The sequence below is a fragment of the Phoca vitulina genome, unplaced genomic scaffold, assembly GCF_004348235.1.
Source record: "Phoca vitulina isolate PV1807 unplaced genomic scaffold, GSC_HSeal_1.0 scaffold1, whole genome shotgun sequence".
Taxonomy (NCBI): Eukaryota; Metazoa; Chordata; class Mammalia; order Carnivora; family Phocidae; genus Phoca; species Phoca vitulina.
Window position 1 is genome coordinate 60,553,933 of NW_022589704.1, and position 22,231 is coordinate 60,576,163.

A 22,231-nucleotide genomic window follows, 5' to 3' on the forward strand; every position below is an offset into this window, starting at 1 on the left:
TGAAATCCAGATCCACAGGCTACCCATCTGGATATCCTAGAGGAACTTCAAATTCAACATGGTTAAGGAGCACTTAACTCCTCACCTGCCCCATCTCCATGAGTGCTACCACCACACACATGGACACTTGATTTGTTTTACTGGAAACTGTGTGATGTCATTGGTAGTAAAGTTATCTTACCTCTGTAAACCCATCTTTAAGAGGAGTAATAGGTGTACCAGTCATCTGTCCTGGAAGAGAAATTTTCTTCCCTTCTTCAAACGGGCGTGTTGGTATTCGATGCAAATAACCGTATCCAATGCCACATCCTAGGCTATGAAAATATTTTTTTTCTTAAATTTATTGTTATCAATCACAGCTTGCATTTCTCCGAGGTTTTGAAATACAAAACCAATTTCCATTCTTTTAAATAATGTCATCGTATCAGAGGACTCTTCTGACCACTCTTTATAAAACAGTGTCTGTCCCTCCACCACAGACACTACCCTTACTCTCCTTTATTTTCTTCAAGCATTTATCATCATCTAACACACTGCACATTTATTTATTTTCTGTCTCCCCCAATAAAATGTTAAGGTCCTTGAGGGCAGAGACCTCACTTTGTTTACTGCCGTAACAGTTCCTGGCACATGGCAGACACTTAATAATTATTTGCTGAACGAACGACATACAGCCTTTTCACTGAAGAGCTTTAAGTACTTCTGTACGATGATGTCATTTACACAGCCCCTAGTTCTATTTCAGAACCTGACACAAATCAATCCAAATTCATCCAGATTCCTTCTACTTCATCCTCCCACTGCCACCAGAGGCATGTTTTTAATAAGACATAATCACACTGCTTCTTTTCATAGTCTGCTGGCCTCCCAATATTCCTTTTCCCTTTCTCCCTTTGGAGAATTACTTCTCTATGTTGTGTGCAGTGCTGGTAGGACTGTCCATCGGGGGGGCCTTGTCCAAACCAAGAAATGAATGGTTCATAACCCAAAGAGGCCAATCCACCTCTCTTGCCCATGGCTGCAAATCTTGGGAGTGACAGAAAAAACAGAAATGGCTTGATCCCTTCAGTAGAACCCTAATGAAAACTGCTAATTTCCTTCCTCCCTAACTCCCTAGCAGTGTTGAGTCCTGTCTCTTCCCATGTCTGATTCTTTAGCTGTTTCTCTGATTATAGGAGCAACTCCACAGCAATAAATCCATGTTTGCTTATGACAGCAACAGTTGGTTTCTACTGTTTGGAACCAATGACCCCACCCAACACCACCACCACGGGTACAGTGTTTCAGAGTCTCACTGCCCGAGGTGTTTCCAAATTTCCGACCATGGTAAGGCCCTTCACAATCAGATTCCACTTTAGGTTTCCATCATGATTGCTTTTATCTCCCAAACTATTTGATACTTTCTGAGAAGGCCACACACAGTTATCTCTATGCCTCTCTCCTGCCAAGGCATCTGTTATTTCTGTGGATACTACCACCACCAAAAGCTGGGAGAGCAAGCAGTGGCCAACTCCAGCTCTTCCTAATCCAAATCTGATTTTACACTGATGCTTCATATTACAAAATTACTTATTCCTTGGCTCACTTTTCGTCCCTTCTACCATCAAATCTGCAATCCTCACTGAACTAGATCTCAGATGGAGAGGAAGAAAGATAAAATAATTTAAATTGATCAATGATAGCCTTTCAGAAGTAGGCATTTTAAAACAATGTTCTTATTAGAATTAGAGATGTTCTTTGCAGTTGGACTTCACCATCAGCAGAATCTCTTCCTTGCACTTTGATTCTGTCTTTACCAAGTACTCTTGTGATGCTAATCTGACCTGAGTTATCTTCTAACTGGAGAGGGGAAATGTTTCTATTATAAACTAAAAATTTGCCATTCTAATAAATACAGTAGTTTCTCTACAAATTTAGTTTATATGAGGCAGTCCCTCGGAAGTGAGTCAATTCTGAATGCCTTGAGAAGATCATATTTCTGTGTGTTTACAAACCTGGACAATGGACAGTAACTTGATCAAGAATTGCCCCAGACAGTCCAGATTCTTTTTTTTTAATTGTTACATTAATCACCATACATTACATCATTAGTTTTTGATTAGTGTTCCATGATTGCGTGTAACACCCAGTGCTCCATGCAGTAAGTGCCCTCTTTAATACCCATCACCAGGCTAACCCATCCCCCCACCCCTCTCCCCTCTAGACAGTCCAGATTCTTAAGATGATATCTCTATCTATTTTCTCAAATTGCAACAAGTTAGCATTCTGGTTGCAACATATAGTCAGCTACAGAATCTCAGTCAGTGTGGGGAAAGATATTATGAACAAACAGGGTCTTTCTCTGCCTGCCTCAACTAAGTCATCCTCTTCCCAACAAATGCTGGAACTTTTACAAAATATTTAGAAAAGTTTCCAAACCTTAGGCTTTCCTATAATTATGGCTTATGCTCAAGAATTCCTCAATTAAATAAGGCTTTCAAAATAATGAAAAACTTGTACAATTTAAACAAAAGCTGAAAGACCTTTTAAAAAAGCAAAGTTAAGTCTGCATGCTTTGCTTTGGCTTTTTGAAATTAGGGAACTGACTTGATGAACGGTCCTGGAAAACTGATTTTCTACAGTTTGCTTCTCTGCTTGGCTTGATAATCCTTCTAAGTTGCCTTTTTTTTTTTTTTTTTTAAAGATTTTATTTATTTGTCAGAGAGAAAGAGAGCACAAGCAGGGGGAGGGGCAGGCAGAGGGAGAAGCAGGCTCCCCACTGAGCAAGGAACCTCATGCGGGACTAGATCCCAGGACCCCAGGACCATGACCTGAGCCAAAGGCAGATGCTTAACCGACTGACTCACCTAGGCATCCCTCTAAGTTGCTTTTTATTTTTGTTGCAATTTTGTCTAATTTTTGGTTGAAATCAATCTGTCCATTTTTGAAAGCCAAGAGTTTTCACAAAATGCTAAGAAATTTCCCCAACAGCTAGAGAAAGTTACACTTGTATTGTCCCACTGTTGGGGAAGGGAACCGGGAAAATAAAACTGAAACTATTTTATTAAAATAACAAAATGAAACAAGACTGTTTGCTCTTAGATCAGTAAAGAAAAGGACCGTAGGTCTATACCACACTACCTAAATATGTGCTTTAAAAAAATGGATTACTGGTTTCAGTATTCTAGGTTAGCTCTTTCCTTTTCTCAACAGAAGACTTATAATAAACTAGTAACTTGTTTCAAAATAAAAGCAATGATGTTTACAATATTTACTGGTAAGCTTAAGCAATCATAACTTAGTCTGAACAATGACCTTACCTGCCTTCTCCACCCCATGCAGAATTTGGTGTAATAATCACTTCTCGGCAGTTATCAGTGTCTGTATTATACACATAAAGTTTCAATGGTTTTGCTTCATGTGTTTCAATAAGGCTGAACAGATCTTCAGACTGCAAAAGCATCACAGGAGAAAAACATTTTTATGTTACTAAACTTTAGAACAGTGGGTCTCAAACCTGGCTAATATCAGAATCATCTGGAAAACTTTTTATAAAAAGTACAGATTGTAGGCCCTGCTGCTAGACATAAAACTCATTCCTTAAAACCAATATTCCAAACAAGATTTCAAATATTTTACCTATCTCCTATGTGCAATGCCTTATCTCCAGTTCCCTAAGACCTAGTCAGCAATTTTAATAAAACTCTTCTACACCCAAATTCTATATATTCTGCTTTTACTCTTCATTATCTTCTTTTAAACATTTATTTCTTCATTTGAGAGAGAGCACGAGCCAGCGTGCACATGGGGTGGGATTGGCAGAGGGAGGGGGAGGGAGAGAATCTCAAGCAGACTCCCCATGGAGACTGATACAGGGCTCGATCTCACGACCTTGAGATCATGACCTGAACCAAAATCAAGACTTGGATCTTCAACTGACTGAGCCACCCAGGTGCCCCTACTCTTCATTATTAAGACCTGGTTATCTGGGCCTCTTATTTTTCTCTCATTTTCGATTTAGCAATATATACTTCCACTAGCTAACAGACAAGGCAAAGGATCTAATATAGCTAAGCCAATTTTGTTCCCTTAAAAAGGGGTAGAGAAAATGAAATCAATAACCAAAATGAGCATCTGCCTTAGTCTTGAGGTATGTTAAGAGATTGGTTTATTTTTAAAGATTTATTTATTTGAGAGAGAGAGTGTACACACAAGAGTGGGAGGAGGAGGAGAGGGAGAGAATCTTCAAGCAGACTCCCCACTGAGCACAGAGCCCCACTCGGGGCTCCATCCCATGATTCCAAGATCATGACCTGAGCCAAAATCAAGAGCTAGACGCTCGACTGACTGGGCCACCCAGGTGCTCCTGTTAAGAGATTTCTGTGTATCATACAAAAAATCTGTGCAATTGCCACACGGTATGTATTTTTCCTTACAGCTATACCTTATAAGACACCTCCTCCCATGTGTTCTGTTTACACCCTGATGTATAAGTTATCTTGATTAGCAAAGACCTAAATTTCAACTCTAAATGTGAAATGTAAATATACTTCTGAACCTATACATTAATGAGAAAATGTTATAAAACTTTCATTATTAATAAACACACCAATTACCTCATTCATGACTGTGTCTGCTCCAATGATATAATCACTGTGAGGTCTAAGACCTGCCAGTGCCGCAGGAGAATTTGATTCTACTTCCTAGAATAACACAAAAACACACCCCAAAATTAATGTATATAAAATAATCTTCCAAATTTACAGTTCACAGTCCTTAATTTTAGTGATTTAAAAAAACCCTTGTACTTCTTTTCCTTTCTTTCTTTCTTTTTTTAAAGATTTTCTTTTGTTCATTTGAGAGAGCACAAGCAGGGTGAGGAGCAAAGGGAGCAGCAGACTTGAGCAGTGAGGGGCAGAGGCAGAGGGAGAAGCAGACTCTCCACTGAGCAGGGAGCCCGATGCGGGGCTCGATCTTGGGACTCCAGGATCATGACCTGAGCCGAAGGCAGGCGCTTAACTGACTGAGCCACCCAGGTACCCCATAAAACCCTTGTATTTCTATCTTGTTAGACATGTCAGATATCAGAAACTATGGAAAATATATATCTAAATCACAAACATAAAAATCACATACTTAATAAAAATTTAAAATATTATTTTAGCTATCTGTAGCTATCTGCTTTGACATTTCTCCTTCTAATGAACGAATCACTAGAAAAATAGTTCTTAGGCATCTATATTTGCTTCTCTTCCTAAATTTTTAAAATCTGTTAACCCATAGCAATGAATTCTAATTTTCAGAAACCAAAAATAGCCTAATAATAATAATAATACCTCTACAATCCAACTTAGATGAAGACAGCACACTTCTACTTCGTTTCGTAAACTATAAGTAACAGCTCACGGTTAATACCTACCAATACATGCCAAACATTTTCATTTGCCCCATCAAAGCTGCAGAAACGAATGCTCACTCCCAGCAAGCCCTGGCCACCCCACATGTTGCTGGGTGTGACAGACGTCTCTCGCAGCTCCAGTGTTTTACTACTGTAGATCAGCATTTTTACAGGCTTTTCAACATTTGCTTTCAGTAGATCCTTAAGAGTGTCATTGTCTTTATTCTGTGAACACATAGAAATAATTTTTCTTAATAAATAAAAAAATTAATGTTAATTAGCTTAAGCATCCTATGGCCCTATGGGAGTAATATTAATAATCAACATAAATAAAACATCCAACAGGTAAAGCTGCCATTGACATTCAAATGTTCCTTGAAGAATGTCGAAAATTAGGAACAACTCCTATGTTACCAACTTCAGACTTTTTCTAATAGCTGACTATGGATTATGGATTTTGCAACCCAACATTTGAAGTGATCTAGGGCTTTAGTGCTAAAAAACCAAAATACTCCACAAGAAGTCATATTACTAAGAGAGTTGGTATGACTTTGATTTTAAAATCTAAAACATCTGCTGAAGTTGTGGTTTAATTTTGGACAGCATTCCTAAATATACACCTTATTTATTTATTAGGAACTGGCAGGAAAGAAAAATGGAAGTAGCACATTAAAAATTTCATTACATAAATGAATAAAGGCCATTATGCAGGAGATGCTGATAAATAATGAAGACTTAAAACTGCTGTAAAAAAAACAAAACAAAACCAAGTAGCCACTGTCATAAGAATTTCCTTTGCTGAAATTATAATTCTTTTCCTTCAAGACTTTACTACAAGTAAACTGAAGCAACTTATAAAAGGTGGTTTTAAGTCTGTACTTTTGGAACATACCTATTTGGTTCTAAAAGCATTATTTATATATCATGAAATTAAGCTCCAAGCAAACTGATATGTTATTTGAGGAGCCTTTACTAATCCAAGCATACAAAGGTCTGAAATCACTGAAAAGGCAAACTTTTTCATCTTATTTCTACTTAAAAAAAAACTAAATATTCAACATATAGAAAGTCTCCTAATAAAAATATTAGGAGCTATTTCATTCTCCTAAGATAATCACTGAAGGGTGAGGTATAGTATTCTATATTTGACATTTTCATGTTTCCTTACATAGTTTTTATAAACTGGTATCATATGCCATATAATGTTTATAACTAATAAATATCCACCCCAGATAATCTGAAAAATTCCATTTTTAAAAGATTACAAAATATTATAGTTGAAACTACAAAAAGTTTAACTTACTAATCTCGAACCATTAATAGAAACAATAAAATCAAAGAATGGCTCCAGTCCAGCTCTATGTCCTGGGGAATTTTCTTGTACCTGTGAAAACAAAAGTGCCAAAAATGTAAAATACAAAGCTTAATTAATAATTGTAAGCCAAATTTTAATACCTATTTTCAGCAAAAATAGATTAATTTCACTGATAAGGAAATATAGGTAAAACACACGAGTTCTCTCATTTCTCTTCATCTCTCCCAGATAATGCCCTTGCACCTCCCTAAATTCTACCCATTCTTTAAATTCATCCAATATAGGAGGTCCTCTATGGTTCTATTTCACACCACCTACTTTTGGGGGGCAGGGGCAACCTTCCCAGGATATAGCACATGACATAACAGACAGTCATCACAACTGAGTGAAAAATTCAAATTAATTTAGCAAGCATTTATTCCACTACTACTACTAGTAAGGCACCATTCAATTACAAAACTAATAGGAACATAGCTGCTGATGTCAAGATATTCATAATCTATTAAGGACAAGATAAGAAGAGGAAGGGAAGACAGAGGACACACAGCCCTCTAATAAACTGTAATACAAGACCAACGAGTTTAAGGGCTATAATGGAGGTACAAAGTTCTAAGGAGAAAATTAATTCTGACTGAAGAAGCTTCACAGAAAAAAAAAAAAGACATCTGAACTGTGTTTTAAGTCGAGGGTTTTAAAGGTGAGGATGGATAAGGGGATAAGAAAGGACATCTGAAAGTTGAAATAATGAGTAAAAATCCAGGAGTCTGAAAACATGAGGTTAATACAGTATAGCTAGACAAGAGGATGGTGTGGGATAGAAATACAGAATTACAGATTTTAAAAATCAGAAAACCTACAATCCAGGGGATCTTTAAACTGAAGTCTGTGTGGATGGCTTCTGGGGAACACTGCAGCTCCTGAAATTACATGCAACATTTTGTATGAATCAGCAGTTTTCTGGGTATAAAGATCGACAGCTTTCATTAGATTCTCAAAGGGTTTCTCCAAATAAAGTGCTAAAACCACAGATTTTGTGTAGTTCTTTTATTTACAGGTGAAGAAACCATCCCATGACTTGCCTGTGGTCCTGCTGGCTCATGGTAGAGGTTAAACTCGGAAGTGTATCTTACATCTATTAGTCCAGCAAGAAGGCTGGAAAGAAAGCATGGAGCCAGACTTAGAGGGGACTTTAAATGGAAGACTAAGATTACTTAGATTCTCAACAACTCAAATGTTTAGCATCCCAAATTTGAAATGGACTAAAATTAACTATTAAATTTTCTAAATTTACAGTAATAAAAATATTAGGAGCTATTAAGAGTAATAATATGACAGAACAGAACAGCAAAAAGTTTATACAATACACTTTGCATTTTCTCTGAAATATTTTCATGTTTTAAGGACTTTTTGTTCTGACCGATATTATTTTATACTGTCAAAACTATCCTATGAAAACCAGGTTTGCCTTGATATTTGCAGGCTGATGATCTATAACAGTCCTAACAGTTCTAAGAGTCAGTTCTGAAGTTACACAAATGATATACACATTCATCCATACATAAATCTGTAGCTATCTACACAGTAACAAATCATTTTAATGCTTTCAAAATGAAACCCATACTGTTCCCAGAATCTGTCCTTCTAATACCAAACTTTTTGGACTAATGATACTTAAGCTTGGAATAATAATACATTCATTATTTCTTGGACTAAGGCTACCTTTTATTTATTTAAAACCAAATTACACTATCATTGCTTCTAAAGAAGCAAAACTAGGTCTTCTTCATTTGTTACAGTAAGAAATAGTTGTCCATCATAAAGATGGTTCAATGCTTAACTTACTAAAACTGTTTAATCTTGCTTTACATAAATTTTCCTGCAAATTTGGGACTACATCACTTTTGTAAATTAAGTTAAATATCAAAGGGATTTATTATTTAGCTCTAATGAAAATAATCAGCACATGCTTGTTTAGTTTCTTTATATTCAGTTTTCTTAAATGGGGGATATTTTATATTCTACGTATTACCAAGCAAAACGTCTAGAACTCAAAGTGGCAGGCAGATTTCTCCTCAAAAGGCAACTCTGAAAGGGAAACGGTGGCTGGCTGGGGCTATTATGAGAAGAAAAGTGAGGTCAAGTCACTGCTAGCTGGGGTTTGAAATGCCTATTAGGTGCCTAGCAAGTAGGTGTGAAATGCCTTGGGTATGAAAAGAGGATAATTACCATAGATCCATGGAGCCCCCTCACGGTAGAGTTTCTCATTTAGTAAGGTCCTTATCTAATCATCTAATTCTCTGAATATTTCCAAATGACCATTTTTTCTAGAAACCAACCAGTCCATTTGATCAGTTTCAGAATTTTCCACTGAGGCTGCCAAAAGTTTATCTTTTAGTTAAAAAGAGCCAAAGATAGTACTTTTGTAATGTTACCACCAACTGAGAAAGTTGATCCCACACACTGATGCTTATCATGCCACCCTCCGCGTATAAAGTTTTACCACTATTGGTTTAAAATGGAAAGTTTCCAATACCACTAGAAGTATTCTTCCCCATAAGTCAAAAGAGATTCAATAGCCAAATATGAATTCTAAAAATAATAAGCTTAAATAATCCTTTCTCTAACTTTGTTTTTCTATTTGCATTTGCTACAAACATGGATCTCCTCTAATGGACCTTGAAATTAATTTCTTTCCTAAATTATTTACATCATTTGTACCAGCATTATTCTGGCAACTATGTATCTTAATTACCAATAGAAAGCCAGCAGAGGGGGCCCCAGAAAATGTTCTCTTTGACCCTAATATACTTAAAGGAAACTTCCTACATTTCATAGCATGGAAAATAGTATCTACAACACAGCAAATTAAACATCCACACAGGTAAGTTTCTCTGGCAATAATATCCACTGACTAAGAATCTCTTAGGCACCCAATCTTTCAAGCATCATATTATTACTTCAATTCTTTCTGTCCACTCTAATATCTAATATCTTTCAATTGTTGATTCATTGTCAGCTTCCTTCAAACCACCTTAAATTAAAAAAAAAAAAAACCCATCTACCTACCTACCTACCTACCTGGTCATTTAGCATTTATTATTGGGCCAAATATTACAGCAATTTAAGATGAACAGGTTAAATTGGAAAGTTTAATAGTTAAGATTTTACAAGATTTTGAAAAAATGCACAATGAAAAGATAATAGAATTCCAGAGCCTCAAACTCTGGTTTTGAGGCATGATTTTACCTACTTATTAGCTGTGTGAGCGTGGGAAAGTATATTTATCTTTCTGGGCCTCAGATTTTTCATTTTCAAGTAAAGGATAACGTCATCTACTTTACAAGAATACCACAGAGATTAAATGAGATCATGAAACGCTGAGCTGACATTTTAAAACACCGAGCTAATAAGACTCTGACATATGATAGGAGTGTTACAAATCTTTTTTTTTTTTTTTTTTTTTTTATGGTGTACCTGGCATGTTTGATGCTTGGAAGAAATCTTTTTTTTTTAAGTTTATTTATTTAAGTAATCTCTACACCAACATGGGGCTGGAACTCAGGATCCCAAGATCAAGAGTCGCATACTCTTTTGACTGAACCAGGCAGGCACCCCAGGAGTCCTACAAATCTTAAACTCCTCTTCCTAACTCCGTAATCACCACCTGAGGGCAAATCTTTATAACCAACGAATTCCTGGACCCACATTATTCTTCTAACCATGTATTGTCTTTCATCCCTTTAAAAAAAAAAAAGGAAAGAAAAAGACATAAAATGTTAACTAGCAAGAGGAGAGAAACCATCTTTTAAAATGTGTCTCTTAAAAATCAATTCCAGATGAACAGATTTGAAGATCAAATAATAAAACAAAAAAGAACAATAAAAAAAATAAAACCATAAAGGTAAAATGACAGAGCCTTTAGAGAAATACATAAGAGAGTATCTTTGAGATTTTCAAATATGAAAAGACTTCTTAAACTGGATACAAAAAGCACTAACCATAAACTAAAAAAATTTATAAACTATACTAAAATTACAAACTTCTCATCAAAAGACACAATTAAGACACTGAAAAGATAAAACACACATCCAACAAAGGAACTGTATTCAGAACAGATTTAGAACTACTGCAAATCATTAAGAAAGAGACAGTAAAACCACAATGAGATAGGACTTCACATCCACAAGGTTGGCTAAAATAAAGACAACAACAAGGGTTGGAAACAAACCCTCATACATTAATGGTGGGAATGTAAAATGGTGCAGTCACTGTGAAAACAGTTTGGCAGATCCTCAAATGTTAACGAGTTATCGTATGACCCAGCAATTCTACTCCTAGATATATAAACAAGAGAAATGAAAGCATGTCCACATAAAAACCTGTACACAAATTTCATAGTTGCGTTATTCATAGGAGCCAGAAAGTAGAAACAACCCAAATGTCCCTTAACTGATGAATGAATAAACAAAATGTGGTACACTCAAAGAATGAAATATTTGGCAATACAAAGGAATGAAGTATTCATGTTACAACATGAATGAACCTTGAAAACATTATGCTAAATCAGGAAGACCACAGATTGTATGATTCCATTTATATGAAATGTCCAGAAAAGGGAAATCCACAGAAACAGAAAGTAGATTAGTGGTTGCCAAGGGCTAGGGGTAGGAGCAATGGGAAATAGCTGCTAATGGGTACAGTGTTTCTTTCTGGGGGTAATAAAAAGGTTCTGGAATTAGCTATTGATGATGATTGTGTAACTGTGAATATACTAAAAAAACTGAACTATATACTTTAAAAGGTTGAGGGCGCCTGGGTGGCTCAGTTGGTTAAGCGACTGCCTTCGGCTCAGGTCATGATCCTGGAGTCCCTGGATCGAGTCCCGCATCGGGCTCCCTGCTCGGCAGGGAGCCTGCTTCTCCCTCTGACCCTCCCCCATCTCATGTGCTCTCTCTCTCTCTCTCATTCTCTCTGTCTCAAATAAATAAATAAAATCTTTAAAAAAAAAAAATAAATAAAATAAAATAAAAGGTTGAATTTAATGGTAGGTAAATCTTATCTCAATGAAGCTACCAAAAAAAAAAAAAACAAAAACCCAACACATAATCTAATGGGGAAATGGGGAAAGATTTTAGTTGATCCTAAGGAAAAAGGATACTGATGTGGCCAATAAATATGAAAATATGCTCAACTTCAACAGTCATCAAAAAAATGCAAATTAAAACCACAACGTGATACCACTACACACCTACCAGAATGGCCAAAATGAAAAAGATGGAAAATACTAAGTGTTAGTGATGATAAAGAACAATCAGAAACCTCAATTATTGCTGGTGAGAATATAATGAGCAAACTATTTGGCAATATCTGTTAATATTGAAATATTTGACCCAATACTGCACTCTTCAGTATACCCAAGAAAAATACATGGGTACATATATGTTCTCCAACACAGTTAATGTTCACAGCAGCACTATTTGTACTAGCCCTGAACTAAAAACTACACAATGCCCACGAACAACAGAATACATAAATAAATCCTGGTATATTCTCTCAATGGCATAAAATATATTAATGAGAGACTTACAACAATACACATTTCATAAGCAGTATTGGGGCAAAAGAGGCCAGACACAAATGAGTACATATGATTCCATTTATATAAAGCTAAGAACAGGTCAAATTAATCTACGCTGTTAGAAATCAGGACAGTATGCACTCGGGGGTTGGTCGGTAGTCAGTGTGCCTGGAAAGGGATGGATGTTGGTTACAAGAGAATGCTGTTTGTGAAAATTCATCAGGCTGTACACTTACATGCACTTTAAAAAGCTTTAACATATATTCCCTCTATCCAAAAAGCAGAAATGAAATTATTACAACCTAAGAACATACCCAATATTTCACCTACAAAGAACACAGTTTGAAAGCCAGCAACTGAATCTAAAAGAACTCTGAGTAGTTAGTGCAAAGGCCACAAATTAACTTACTCTAATGCTCATTCTTCTTCAGAGTATTTCAGGATCACTCTTTTTTTTTAAATTTAAACTCAATTAACATATAATGTATTATTAGTTTCACATATAAAGTCCAGTGATTCATCAGTCTTATATAATACCCAGTGCTCATTACATCACATGCCCTCCTTACAGTCCATCACCCAGTTACCCCACCCCCCCCTCCAGCAACCCTGTTTGTTTCCTATGCTTAAGAGTCTCTTTTTTTTAATATATATATATTATTATGTTAATCACCATACATTACATCATTAGTTTTTGATGTAGTGTTCCGTGATTCACTGTTTGCACATAACACCCAGTGCTCCATGCAGAATGTGCCCTCTTTAATACCCATCACCAGGCTAACCCATCCTCCCACCTCCCTCCCCTCTAGAACCCTGTTTGTTTTTCAGGGTCCATAGTCTCTCATGGTTCGTCTCCCCCTCTGATTTCCCCCCCTTCATTCTTCCCCTCCTGCTATCTTTTTTTTTTTTTTAACATATAATGTATTATTTGCTTCAGAGGTACAATCTGTGATTCAACAGTCTTGCACGCTTCACAGCTCTCACCATAGCACATACCCTCCCCAATGTCTCTTAATGGTTTGTCTCCCTCTCTGGTTTTGTCTTATTTTTTCCTCTCTTCCCCTATGATCCTCTGTTTTGTTTCTTAGATTCCACATATCAGTGAGATCATATGATAATTCCTTCTCTGATTGACTTATTTTGCTTAGCATAATACCCTCTAGTTCCATCCACATTGCTGAATGGCAAGATTTTATCTTTTTTCCTTGATGGCTGAGTAATAGTCCATCTTCTTTATCCATTCATCTATCTATGGACATTGCTGCTATAAACATTGGGGTGCAGGTACCCCTTCAGATCACTACATTTCTATCTTTGGGGTAGATACCCAGTAGTGTAATTGCTGGATATAGGGGAGCTCTATTTTCAACTTTTGGAGGCACCTCCATACTGTTTTCCAGAGTGGCTGCACCAGCTTGCATTCCTACCAACAGTGTAAGAGGGTTCCCTTGAAATTTCCTGACTTGTTAATTTTAGTCATTCTGACCGTGTGAGGTGGTATCTCATTGTGTTTTTTGTTTTTTTTGTTTTTTGACAGAGAAAGACACAGCGAGAGAGGGAACACAAGCGGGGGGGGGGGGGGGGGGGGGGAGAACAGGCTTCCCATGGAGTGGGAGGAGCCCGATGCAGAGTCCTGGGATCATGACCTGAGCCGAAGGCAGATGCTTAATGACTGAGCCACCTAGGCGCCCCTCTCTCATTGTGGTTTTGATTTGCATTTCCCTGAGGAGTGATGTTGAGCACTTTTTCATGTGTCTGTCGGCCATTTGGATGTCTTCTTTGGAGAAATGTCTCTTCATGTCTTCTGCCCATTTCTTGATTGGATTATTTGTTCTCTGGGTGTTGAGTTTGATAAGTTCTTTATAGATATTGGATACTAGCCCTTTATCTGCTAAGGCATTCGCGAGTATCTTCTCCCATTCTGTCAGTTGTCTTTTGGTTTTGTTGACTGTTTCCTATGCTGTGCAAAAGCTTTTTATCTTGATGAAGTCCCAATAGTTCATTTTTGCCTTTGTTACCCTTGCCTTTTGGAGACCTGATAGCAAGATGTTGTTGCAGCCAAGGTCGAAGAGGTTGCTGCCTCTGTTATCCTCTAGGATTTTGATGGATTCCTGTCTCACACTGAGGTCTTTCATCCATTTTAAGTCTATTTTTGTGTACGGTGTAAGAAAATGGTCGTTTCAGTCTTCTGCATGTGGCTGTCCAATTTTCCCAACACCATTTGTTGAAGGGGCTGTCTTTTTTCCATTGGATATTCTTTCCTGCTTTGTCAAAGATTAGTTGACCATAGAGTTGAGGGTACATTTCTGGGCTCTCTATTCTGTTCCATTGATCTCTGTGTCTGTTTTTGTGCCAGTACCATACTGTCTTGATGATCACAGCTTTGTAATAGAGCTTGAAGTCCAGAATTGTGATGCCACCAGTTTTGGTTTTCTTTTTCAACATTCCTTTGGCTATTAGGATCTTTTTTGGTTCCATACAAATTTTAGGATTATTTTTTCCAGCTGAAAAAAGTTGATGGTATTTTGATAGGGATTGCACTGAATGTGTAGATTGCTCTAGGTAACACACATTTTAACAATATTTGTTCTTCCAATCCATGAGCATGGAACATTTTTCCATTTCTTTGTGTCTTCCTCAATTTCTTTCATGAGTGTTCTATAGTTTTCTAAGTACAGATCCTCTGCCTCTTGGGTAAGGTTTATTCCTAGATATCACATGGTTTTGGGTGCAATTGTAAATGGGATCAACTCCTTAATTTATCTTTCTTCTGTCTCATTGTTAGTGTATAGAAATGCAACTGATTTCTGTGCATTGATTTTTATGTCCTCCACTTGCTGAATTCGTGTATGAGTTCTAGCAATTCTGGGGTGGAGTCTTTGGGTTTTCCACATAGAGTATATCATCTGCAAAGAGTGAGAGTTTGACTTCTTCTTTGCTGATTTGGAAGCCTTTTATTTCTTTTTGTTGTCTGATTGCTGAGGCTAGGACTTCTAGTACTATGTTGAACAGCAGTGGTGAGAGTGGACATCCCTGCCTTGTTCCTAACCTTAGGGGAAAAGTTCTGTTTTTCCCCACTGAAAATGATATTCATGTGGGCTTTTCATATACGGCTTTTATGATATTTAGGTATGTTCCCTCTATCCCTACACTGTGAAGAGTTTTAGTCAAAAAAGGATGCTGTCCTTTGTCAAATGCTTTTTCTGCATCATTCTTTTATTTATGTAGTGTATCACATTGATTTGCAGATGTCGAACCACCCCTGCAGCCCAGGAATAAATCCCACTTGGTTGTGAATAATCATTTTAATGTACTGTTGGATCCGATGGCTAGTATCTTGATGAGAATTTTTGCATCCATGTTCATCAGGGATATTGGTCTGTAATTCTCCTTTTTGGTGGGGTCTTTGTCTGGTTTTGGGATCAAGGTAATGCTGGCCTCATAGGAAGAGTTTGGAAGTTTTCCTTCCATTTCTGTTTTTTGAAATAGCTTCAGAAGAATAGGTATTAGTTCTGCTTTAAATATTTGGTAGAACTCCCCTGGGAAGCCATCTGGTCCTGCGCTCTTGTTTGTTGTGAGATTTCTGATTACTGCTTCAATTTCCTTGCTGGTTATGGGTCTGTTCAGGTTTTCTATTTCTTCCTGGTTCAGTTTTGGTAGTTGATATGTCTCTGGGAATGCATCCATTTCTTCCAGATTGCCTAATTTGTTGGCATATAGTTTCTCATAATATGCTCTTATAATTGTATTTCTTTGGTGTTGGTTGTGATCTCTCCTCTTTCATTCACGATTTTTATTTATTTGGGTCCTTTCTCTTTTCTTTTTGGTAAGTCTGGCCAGGGGTTTATCAATCTTACTCTTTCAAAGAACCAGCTCCTAGTTTCATTGATCTGTTCTACTGTTCTTTTGGTTTTTATTTCCTTGATTTCTGCTCTAATCTTTATCAATTCTCTTCTCCTGCTGCGTTTAGGCTTTATTTGTTGTTCTTTCTCCAGCTCCTTTAGGTAGAAGGTTAGGTTGTGTACTTGAGACCTTTCTTGTTTCTTGAGAAAGGCTTGTATTGCTATATACTTCCCTCTTAGGACTGTCTTTGCTGCATCCCAAAGGTTTTGAACAGTTGTGTTTTCATTTTCATTGGTTTCCATGAATTTTTTAAATTCTTCTTTAATCTCCTGGTTGACCCATTCATTCTTTAGTAGGATGCTCTTAGTTTCAGGACCACTCTTTATAGTCTATTTACATTTACATCGTTTGGCTACTTGATTTCCAAGCCACCAACAGACTGAAAATAGCCAAAAGAACTGAAAGAGATGCTACTGCCACTTGATTTTAACAAAAAATTATAGCTGGCAGAAAATGAGAATAAAAATTTCAAAAATCAAAAACCAAAAGGAAGAAAAAGCACCAGTGTTAAGCCACTTACCAAATTCTACATAGTGAGTATGTACTATGCACTTATGAAAAAGGTTTAATTGTGCGGTGCCTGGGTGGCTCAGTCGGTTAAGGTTTGGCTCTTGAATCGGCTCAGTTCATAATCTCAGGGTTGTGAGATCAAGCCCTGTGTCAGGCTCCATGCCCTGTGTAGAATCTGCTTGAGATTCTCTCTCTCCCTCTCCCCATCCCATCCCATGGGCACACTCTCTCTCTTTCTCATAAATAAATCTTAAAAAAAAAAAGTTGTGATTGTGTCTTGTTGTAGGGAATGCAGATTAAAAAAAAGTTCTCTGCCTTGAAGCCGTTTTTAGAAGTTTTTGCAATTATAGAAATCTGTACGTGTGCTGTCCAAATACAGTAGCCACTAGCCACACATGAAATGTGGCTTTGTGACCATGGAACTGAATTTTTAACTTCATTTAACTTAAATAATTTACATCTAAGTTTAAACAGCCATATGTGGCTAGAGGCTACCATACTGGACACCAACAGTCTAGGTGCTAAGGACATGATCTGTATTCCAATACAAATATAATAATACAGCATATGGATGTCATCACAACAATTAAGATATGAAGAGGCTAAAATATATTTAGCATCTATCAGTGATGATGGGAAGCATGAAATACATTTTACAAATAGACTCGCATATAACATTCTTGATACTAAAAGCAGTAAATAATCCATTTTAAGTAAGAAATTGACTCTACACAAATCCATTCCCTGAGAGTTCTAACAAGCATGCTGAAGTTCCACTTTTTCCAATTCTTCTCAGGCCTCATGGTTTACTTTGAACAATTAAGAAATATAATACAGGGGCGCCTGGGTGGCTCAGTCGTTAAGCGTCTGCCTTCGGCTCAGGTCATGATCCCAGGGTCCTGGGATCGAGCCCCGCATCGGGCTCCCTGCTCCGCGGGAAGCCTGCTTCTCCCTCCCCCACTCCCCCTGCTTGTGTTCCCTCTCTCGCTGTGTCTCTCTCTGTCAAATAAATAAATAAAATCTTTAAAAAAAAAAAAAAAGAAATATAATACAGCAGGTGAAAATACTAAAGAGTAGTTATGCTTACAAATGAATGACAAAAATAAATGTTACCAAAACATGGACAGGTAGAATAAATTATGAACACAATTACTGGCACTTACAGGAGTTGAACTTTAAATTTGGAGGTTATCTTACCAATATAAAAATCACAACATGAAAGAAATACTTCCTTCATAAACCTAGAAAAAACAGGTACAATAAGCAAGACAAAACCTTTTACTCAAGAAGCAAAAAATGAGGGCGCCTGGGTGGCTCAGTTGGTTAAGCGACTGCCTTCGGCTCAGGTTGTGATCCTGGAGTCCCAGGATCGAGTCCCGCATTGGGCTCCCTGCTCGGCAGGGAGTCTGCTTCTCCCTCTGACCCTCCTCCCTCTCATGCTCTCTGTCTCTCATTCTCTCTCTCTCAAATAAATAAATAAAATCTTTAAAAAAAAAAAAAGAAGCAAAAAATGAGAACCTATGCCAGAAACTGCACAGTGAAGGGGTATCCATCCCCATTACATAAAAAGAAATTAGCATAAAAAAAAGAAATTAGCATCCATGATTAGAAGCTGGACTTAGAATCACCAACTATATATAAATTCTTCTTAAAGTGCTGTCATTCAACTACTACAGGGAGTTTCAGGGCTCTGAAATTAATTTAGTGGGTCATTATAGAACAAACATCAAAATAAGAAAACATCAGAATAGATAAAATATAAAAAACTCATGACTTAATAACAGTCATTATTTTGCATGAAATGTAGTAGGACACACCAGTTGCAATGGAAAGTAAGTTTCTTACTTTGATCTGTAATAAAGTTTGAAAAATAGCCCTAAGAGATACCATTAACTGTTTTGTCCAAACAACCTCCAGGTAATAAATGCAATTAAACTTTTGGCTTTTCTCTCACTTTCTGATCCTGGATCATTGGAAAGTTTTACCAGATTTAGCATGGATTTTTCTTTGTGTACAGACCTAATTGTTCTATACTGGTTGCTTTCCAATGAAGCATCCATCTCTTCTTCTGGGATTAAAAGTGCAATAGTACTTTATACTAGGTTTGGGTCATTTCATATGAACCACTCTCTCTTTTAAATCTTGGCTTGGGGACAGAGGGACAGCACAGTAGAAGGGAAGAAAAGTTTGGGTGGAGTCAGGGGAAGACGTTCTCTCAGCTCCATCGGTCATTTATATACTTCCAGCTGAGGAGTACAGAACTGCCACCTTAATGTAACACAGAAAAGAAATTGCGAAGCTACTTTCAGAACGCAGGATATCATCAAAGTAGGCATTTTATAAGGTGATATACAAAGATACACTTACTCACATTTCTGGCTAGTATGTGAATTATTTCTCTTAAGTTTTCTAACCATGGAGATGTTTCCATAAAATGGGCTCAATGGAATATGTAACTGTCTCCTCTTTATTACTGCACCACCAATTCCTTCACATATAAAAGGTAGTTAAGTTCCTCTGAATGACTTTTTGTCTACACCATCATCTCCTCTCTCAATTTAATGTTAACACTCTCACTTTTGTACTATTTTTAAAAACAGCAGGGATGTTAAGTAAGACTAAAAATTAAGTTCAATCCAAGTATCAATGATGACTCATTCCAACTATATACACAAAGCCTCATGTTATACGTATATGCCTGGGTGATCAAAATGATGGGAAAAGACTTGGGAATGTGATATGATAAAAATAAACCCTAAATCCTTCAGTTATAAAAAAGGCACTTTTGGAGTGGGGCGGGGGAGCTCTTCTATGTCTGAAAAGGACCAGTTTTCCTATTTGGGACTTGACATAAATATGTGGAAATTATTTTGACCAGAAGAGTTCAAAGCTTTACTTGCTAAAACATTCTCACATGTTCTACCAAAATAACTCAAAGAGCATGTTTTTTCTGACTGACCCTATGATGTAATTTATAACATATGAAGCAATTTGAAATAAAATTCTAATGGTAACTAAAAGGAAATTAAAACCTATCAGCATACAGTACCTTCTTAGAAAAGGTCTGTGTATCAGGAAAATGTTGAAAGAAACTGAAGTCTACTCTAAAAGAAGCAAAAATTCTGACAACCTGTCACCAAATTTTATAATCTTCAAACACCAACTTAGGTATTTGTTTCTTAGGGAAAGAAAACTTGCTGCGTGACCTTAGGCAATAATCCTGTGCTCCTTTTCTTTAGCTGTAAAGTGAGGAGGTTGACAAGACAGTTTCTAAAACTGAATGACTCCCCATGAAATAAGTCTAACTGCCGCTAAGCTATCTATAGCTTCTACAGTGTACATCAAACCCAACAACAGTATTTTAATTACATACTCTTTTAGAATTTTTAATTAATGTGTTTAGTATCACTGTGATGCCAAGCAATGAAAAGGACACTGGTACCCACCTAACTTTTAAAAAAGACAAAATTTCCTTAAAAATGAGGATCCTTAAAAATTAGCAGGCACATAAATAAAATTAATGGGTCAGATCTGATCTCAAACTTATGCTTTAGGTTTTTTTTAAATTTATTTAAGTAATCCCTACACCCCATGTGGGGCTTGAACTCACAACCCCAAGATCAAGAGTCACATGCTCTTCCAACTGAGCCAGCCAGGTGCCCCAAAACTTAAGCAGTAAAGTATAGGGTTAAGTACATAGACAAAAAGTAGCTACTGAATTATCAAGTAAATGTAAATGCTACCTAATATGCTTAGAGGTCTATTTTAACCAGTATTGCCACTGCAACAGTGGTTCTCAATGGGTGATACAATAATGCAGATGCTAATAATAAAAGCATCTGCTAACATTTATTGGGTCTTTATCATATTCCAGACCCTATGCTAAGCTAAATGCTTTATTATGGAATATCTCATTTAATCCTTGGGATAACCAATGAGGTAGACAGCACTGTTTTATTTTTTTTTTTCATATTTCCCAATTTTAATTTTTAAATTATTTTTATTTTTTTTTACTTTTTTATTGTATTTTTCTAATTAACATATAATGTATTATTGGTTTCAGAGGTACGGGTCTGTGATTCATCAGTCTTATAGAATACCCAGTGACAACACTGTTTTAATAAAGAAGTTTAAGGGCGAGGCCTTCTGTAAGGTGGCAGCAGGCCAGAAAAAAAATAATGTGCTCAATTCTTTTCAAAATATTTCATATACAATATTTAATATGGTTTTTAGTACAAAAGGTGGAGGAGACACTACTATTATCCTCACTTTTCAGATAAAAATAATAGAGCTCAAAGAAGTTCAAAGGTTTGCCCAAGAAAACACAACGATGGAGCTGACACTAGGATCCAGTGATTCCCAAGAGTGGTCTCTGGTGGTCTACTCTGAAGTCTCTCAATATATTCACGTCTACCAGGTGACAAGGTTCCTTATTGCTGATTATGTGCTGGAATGTTCTCTCATCGGTGCTTAAAACAAAAACAACCCTTAGCATCATTCTCTTCATGCTGCAGTAAATTTATTTGCAATGCCAAGAGGGACAATGTCTAGTCTCTCAGAGTAACTATTTTGGTTCTGCATGCTGTTTAGAGGAAAAAAAAAAAAGCCATCTTACTTAATCACACCTCTGAAGGCAATCTACAGTTCTATACTGAAGTATGTATCAAACCTTTACAGATAAATATTTTCTAGTTCAGATTAGTATTAATGAAATCAATCAAAATAACATAATCCTTTTAGCACAGTATTAAAGCCAGCAAAATGTACTGAAACTAATGGCTATTCTAAGGTCAATTCTTTTTTTTCCATAAGTTCTATTCTTATGAAAATTTCAGCGGTATTATTTAAAAAAGCCCTGTCAGTATCTGACCCAGAAAACACTACAGCCAGTGCTGTGCACTCTACTACTTACTGACCAGAACAGAAACTGTAATTATACACCAACATTAGGTTTCCCCAAATAAGGATCCTGAGGATGACAGTCCATACACTGAAACACTCTTCATCACAAAATATGAAAGTGTACATAAACAGTGTAACACTGATTTGTTCAAGGTTTATTAATATCAGGAAAAGTTTATGTTCAATGATAATTACAATTCCTGAAAGTGTGTAAGGTTCACATACATTCACTGTATTCTATGGGATTTATGAACTGAAATAATCTGATTCCTACACTTGAAAGGAATTTCAAACAATGTTTATTAAACAACTTCATAGTCTTTAAGATTTTATCTTTAACTAATCTTTACACCCAATGTGGGGCTCAAACCCACAACCCAGAATCAAGAGTTACATGCTCTACCAACTGAGCCAGCCAGGTGCCCCAAATGCCCAACATGGGGCTCGAACTCACAACCCTGACATCGAGAGTCACATGCTGTAGACGGAGCCAGCCAAGCACCCGTATTCATAGTCTTTTAGTAGGAGAGATCAATTTTGGGAGATCATAATCTTTAGGTGGGTGTTTATAAAGCTTTTCGATTACAACTTTGTATTTGAAAAACACCAAATAACCCAAGTTTTCCTTTTATATCCACTGTTT

General features: G+C 36.7%; 1 protein-coding gene across 1 annotated transcript in view; it reads right to left on the reverse strand.

The window, feature by feature from the left end:
* GORASP2 (golgi reassembly stacking protein 2) overlaps positions 1 to 22,231 on the reverse strand; it is a 39,014-nt gene that overhangs the window by 11,483 nt on the left and 5,300 nt on the right. The window contains exons 2-6 of the mRNA XM_032408326.1: positions 6,681 to 6,761; positions 5,399 to 5,602; positions 4,596 to 4,682; positions 3,300 to 3,430; positions 182 to 314 (exon numbers count right to left, since the gene is read on the reverse strand). Of these exons, the coding sequence (XP_032264217.1) occupies positions 182 to 314; positions 3,300 to 3,430; positions 4,596 to 4,682; positions 5,399 to 5,602; positions 6,681 to 6,761 (636 nt within the window). The remainder of the gene's footprint in view (positions 1 to 181; positions 315 to 3,299; positions 3,431 to 4,595; positions 4,683 to 5,398; positions 5,603 to 6,680; positions 6,762 to 22,231) is intronic.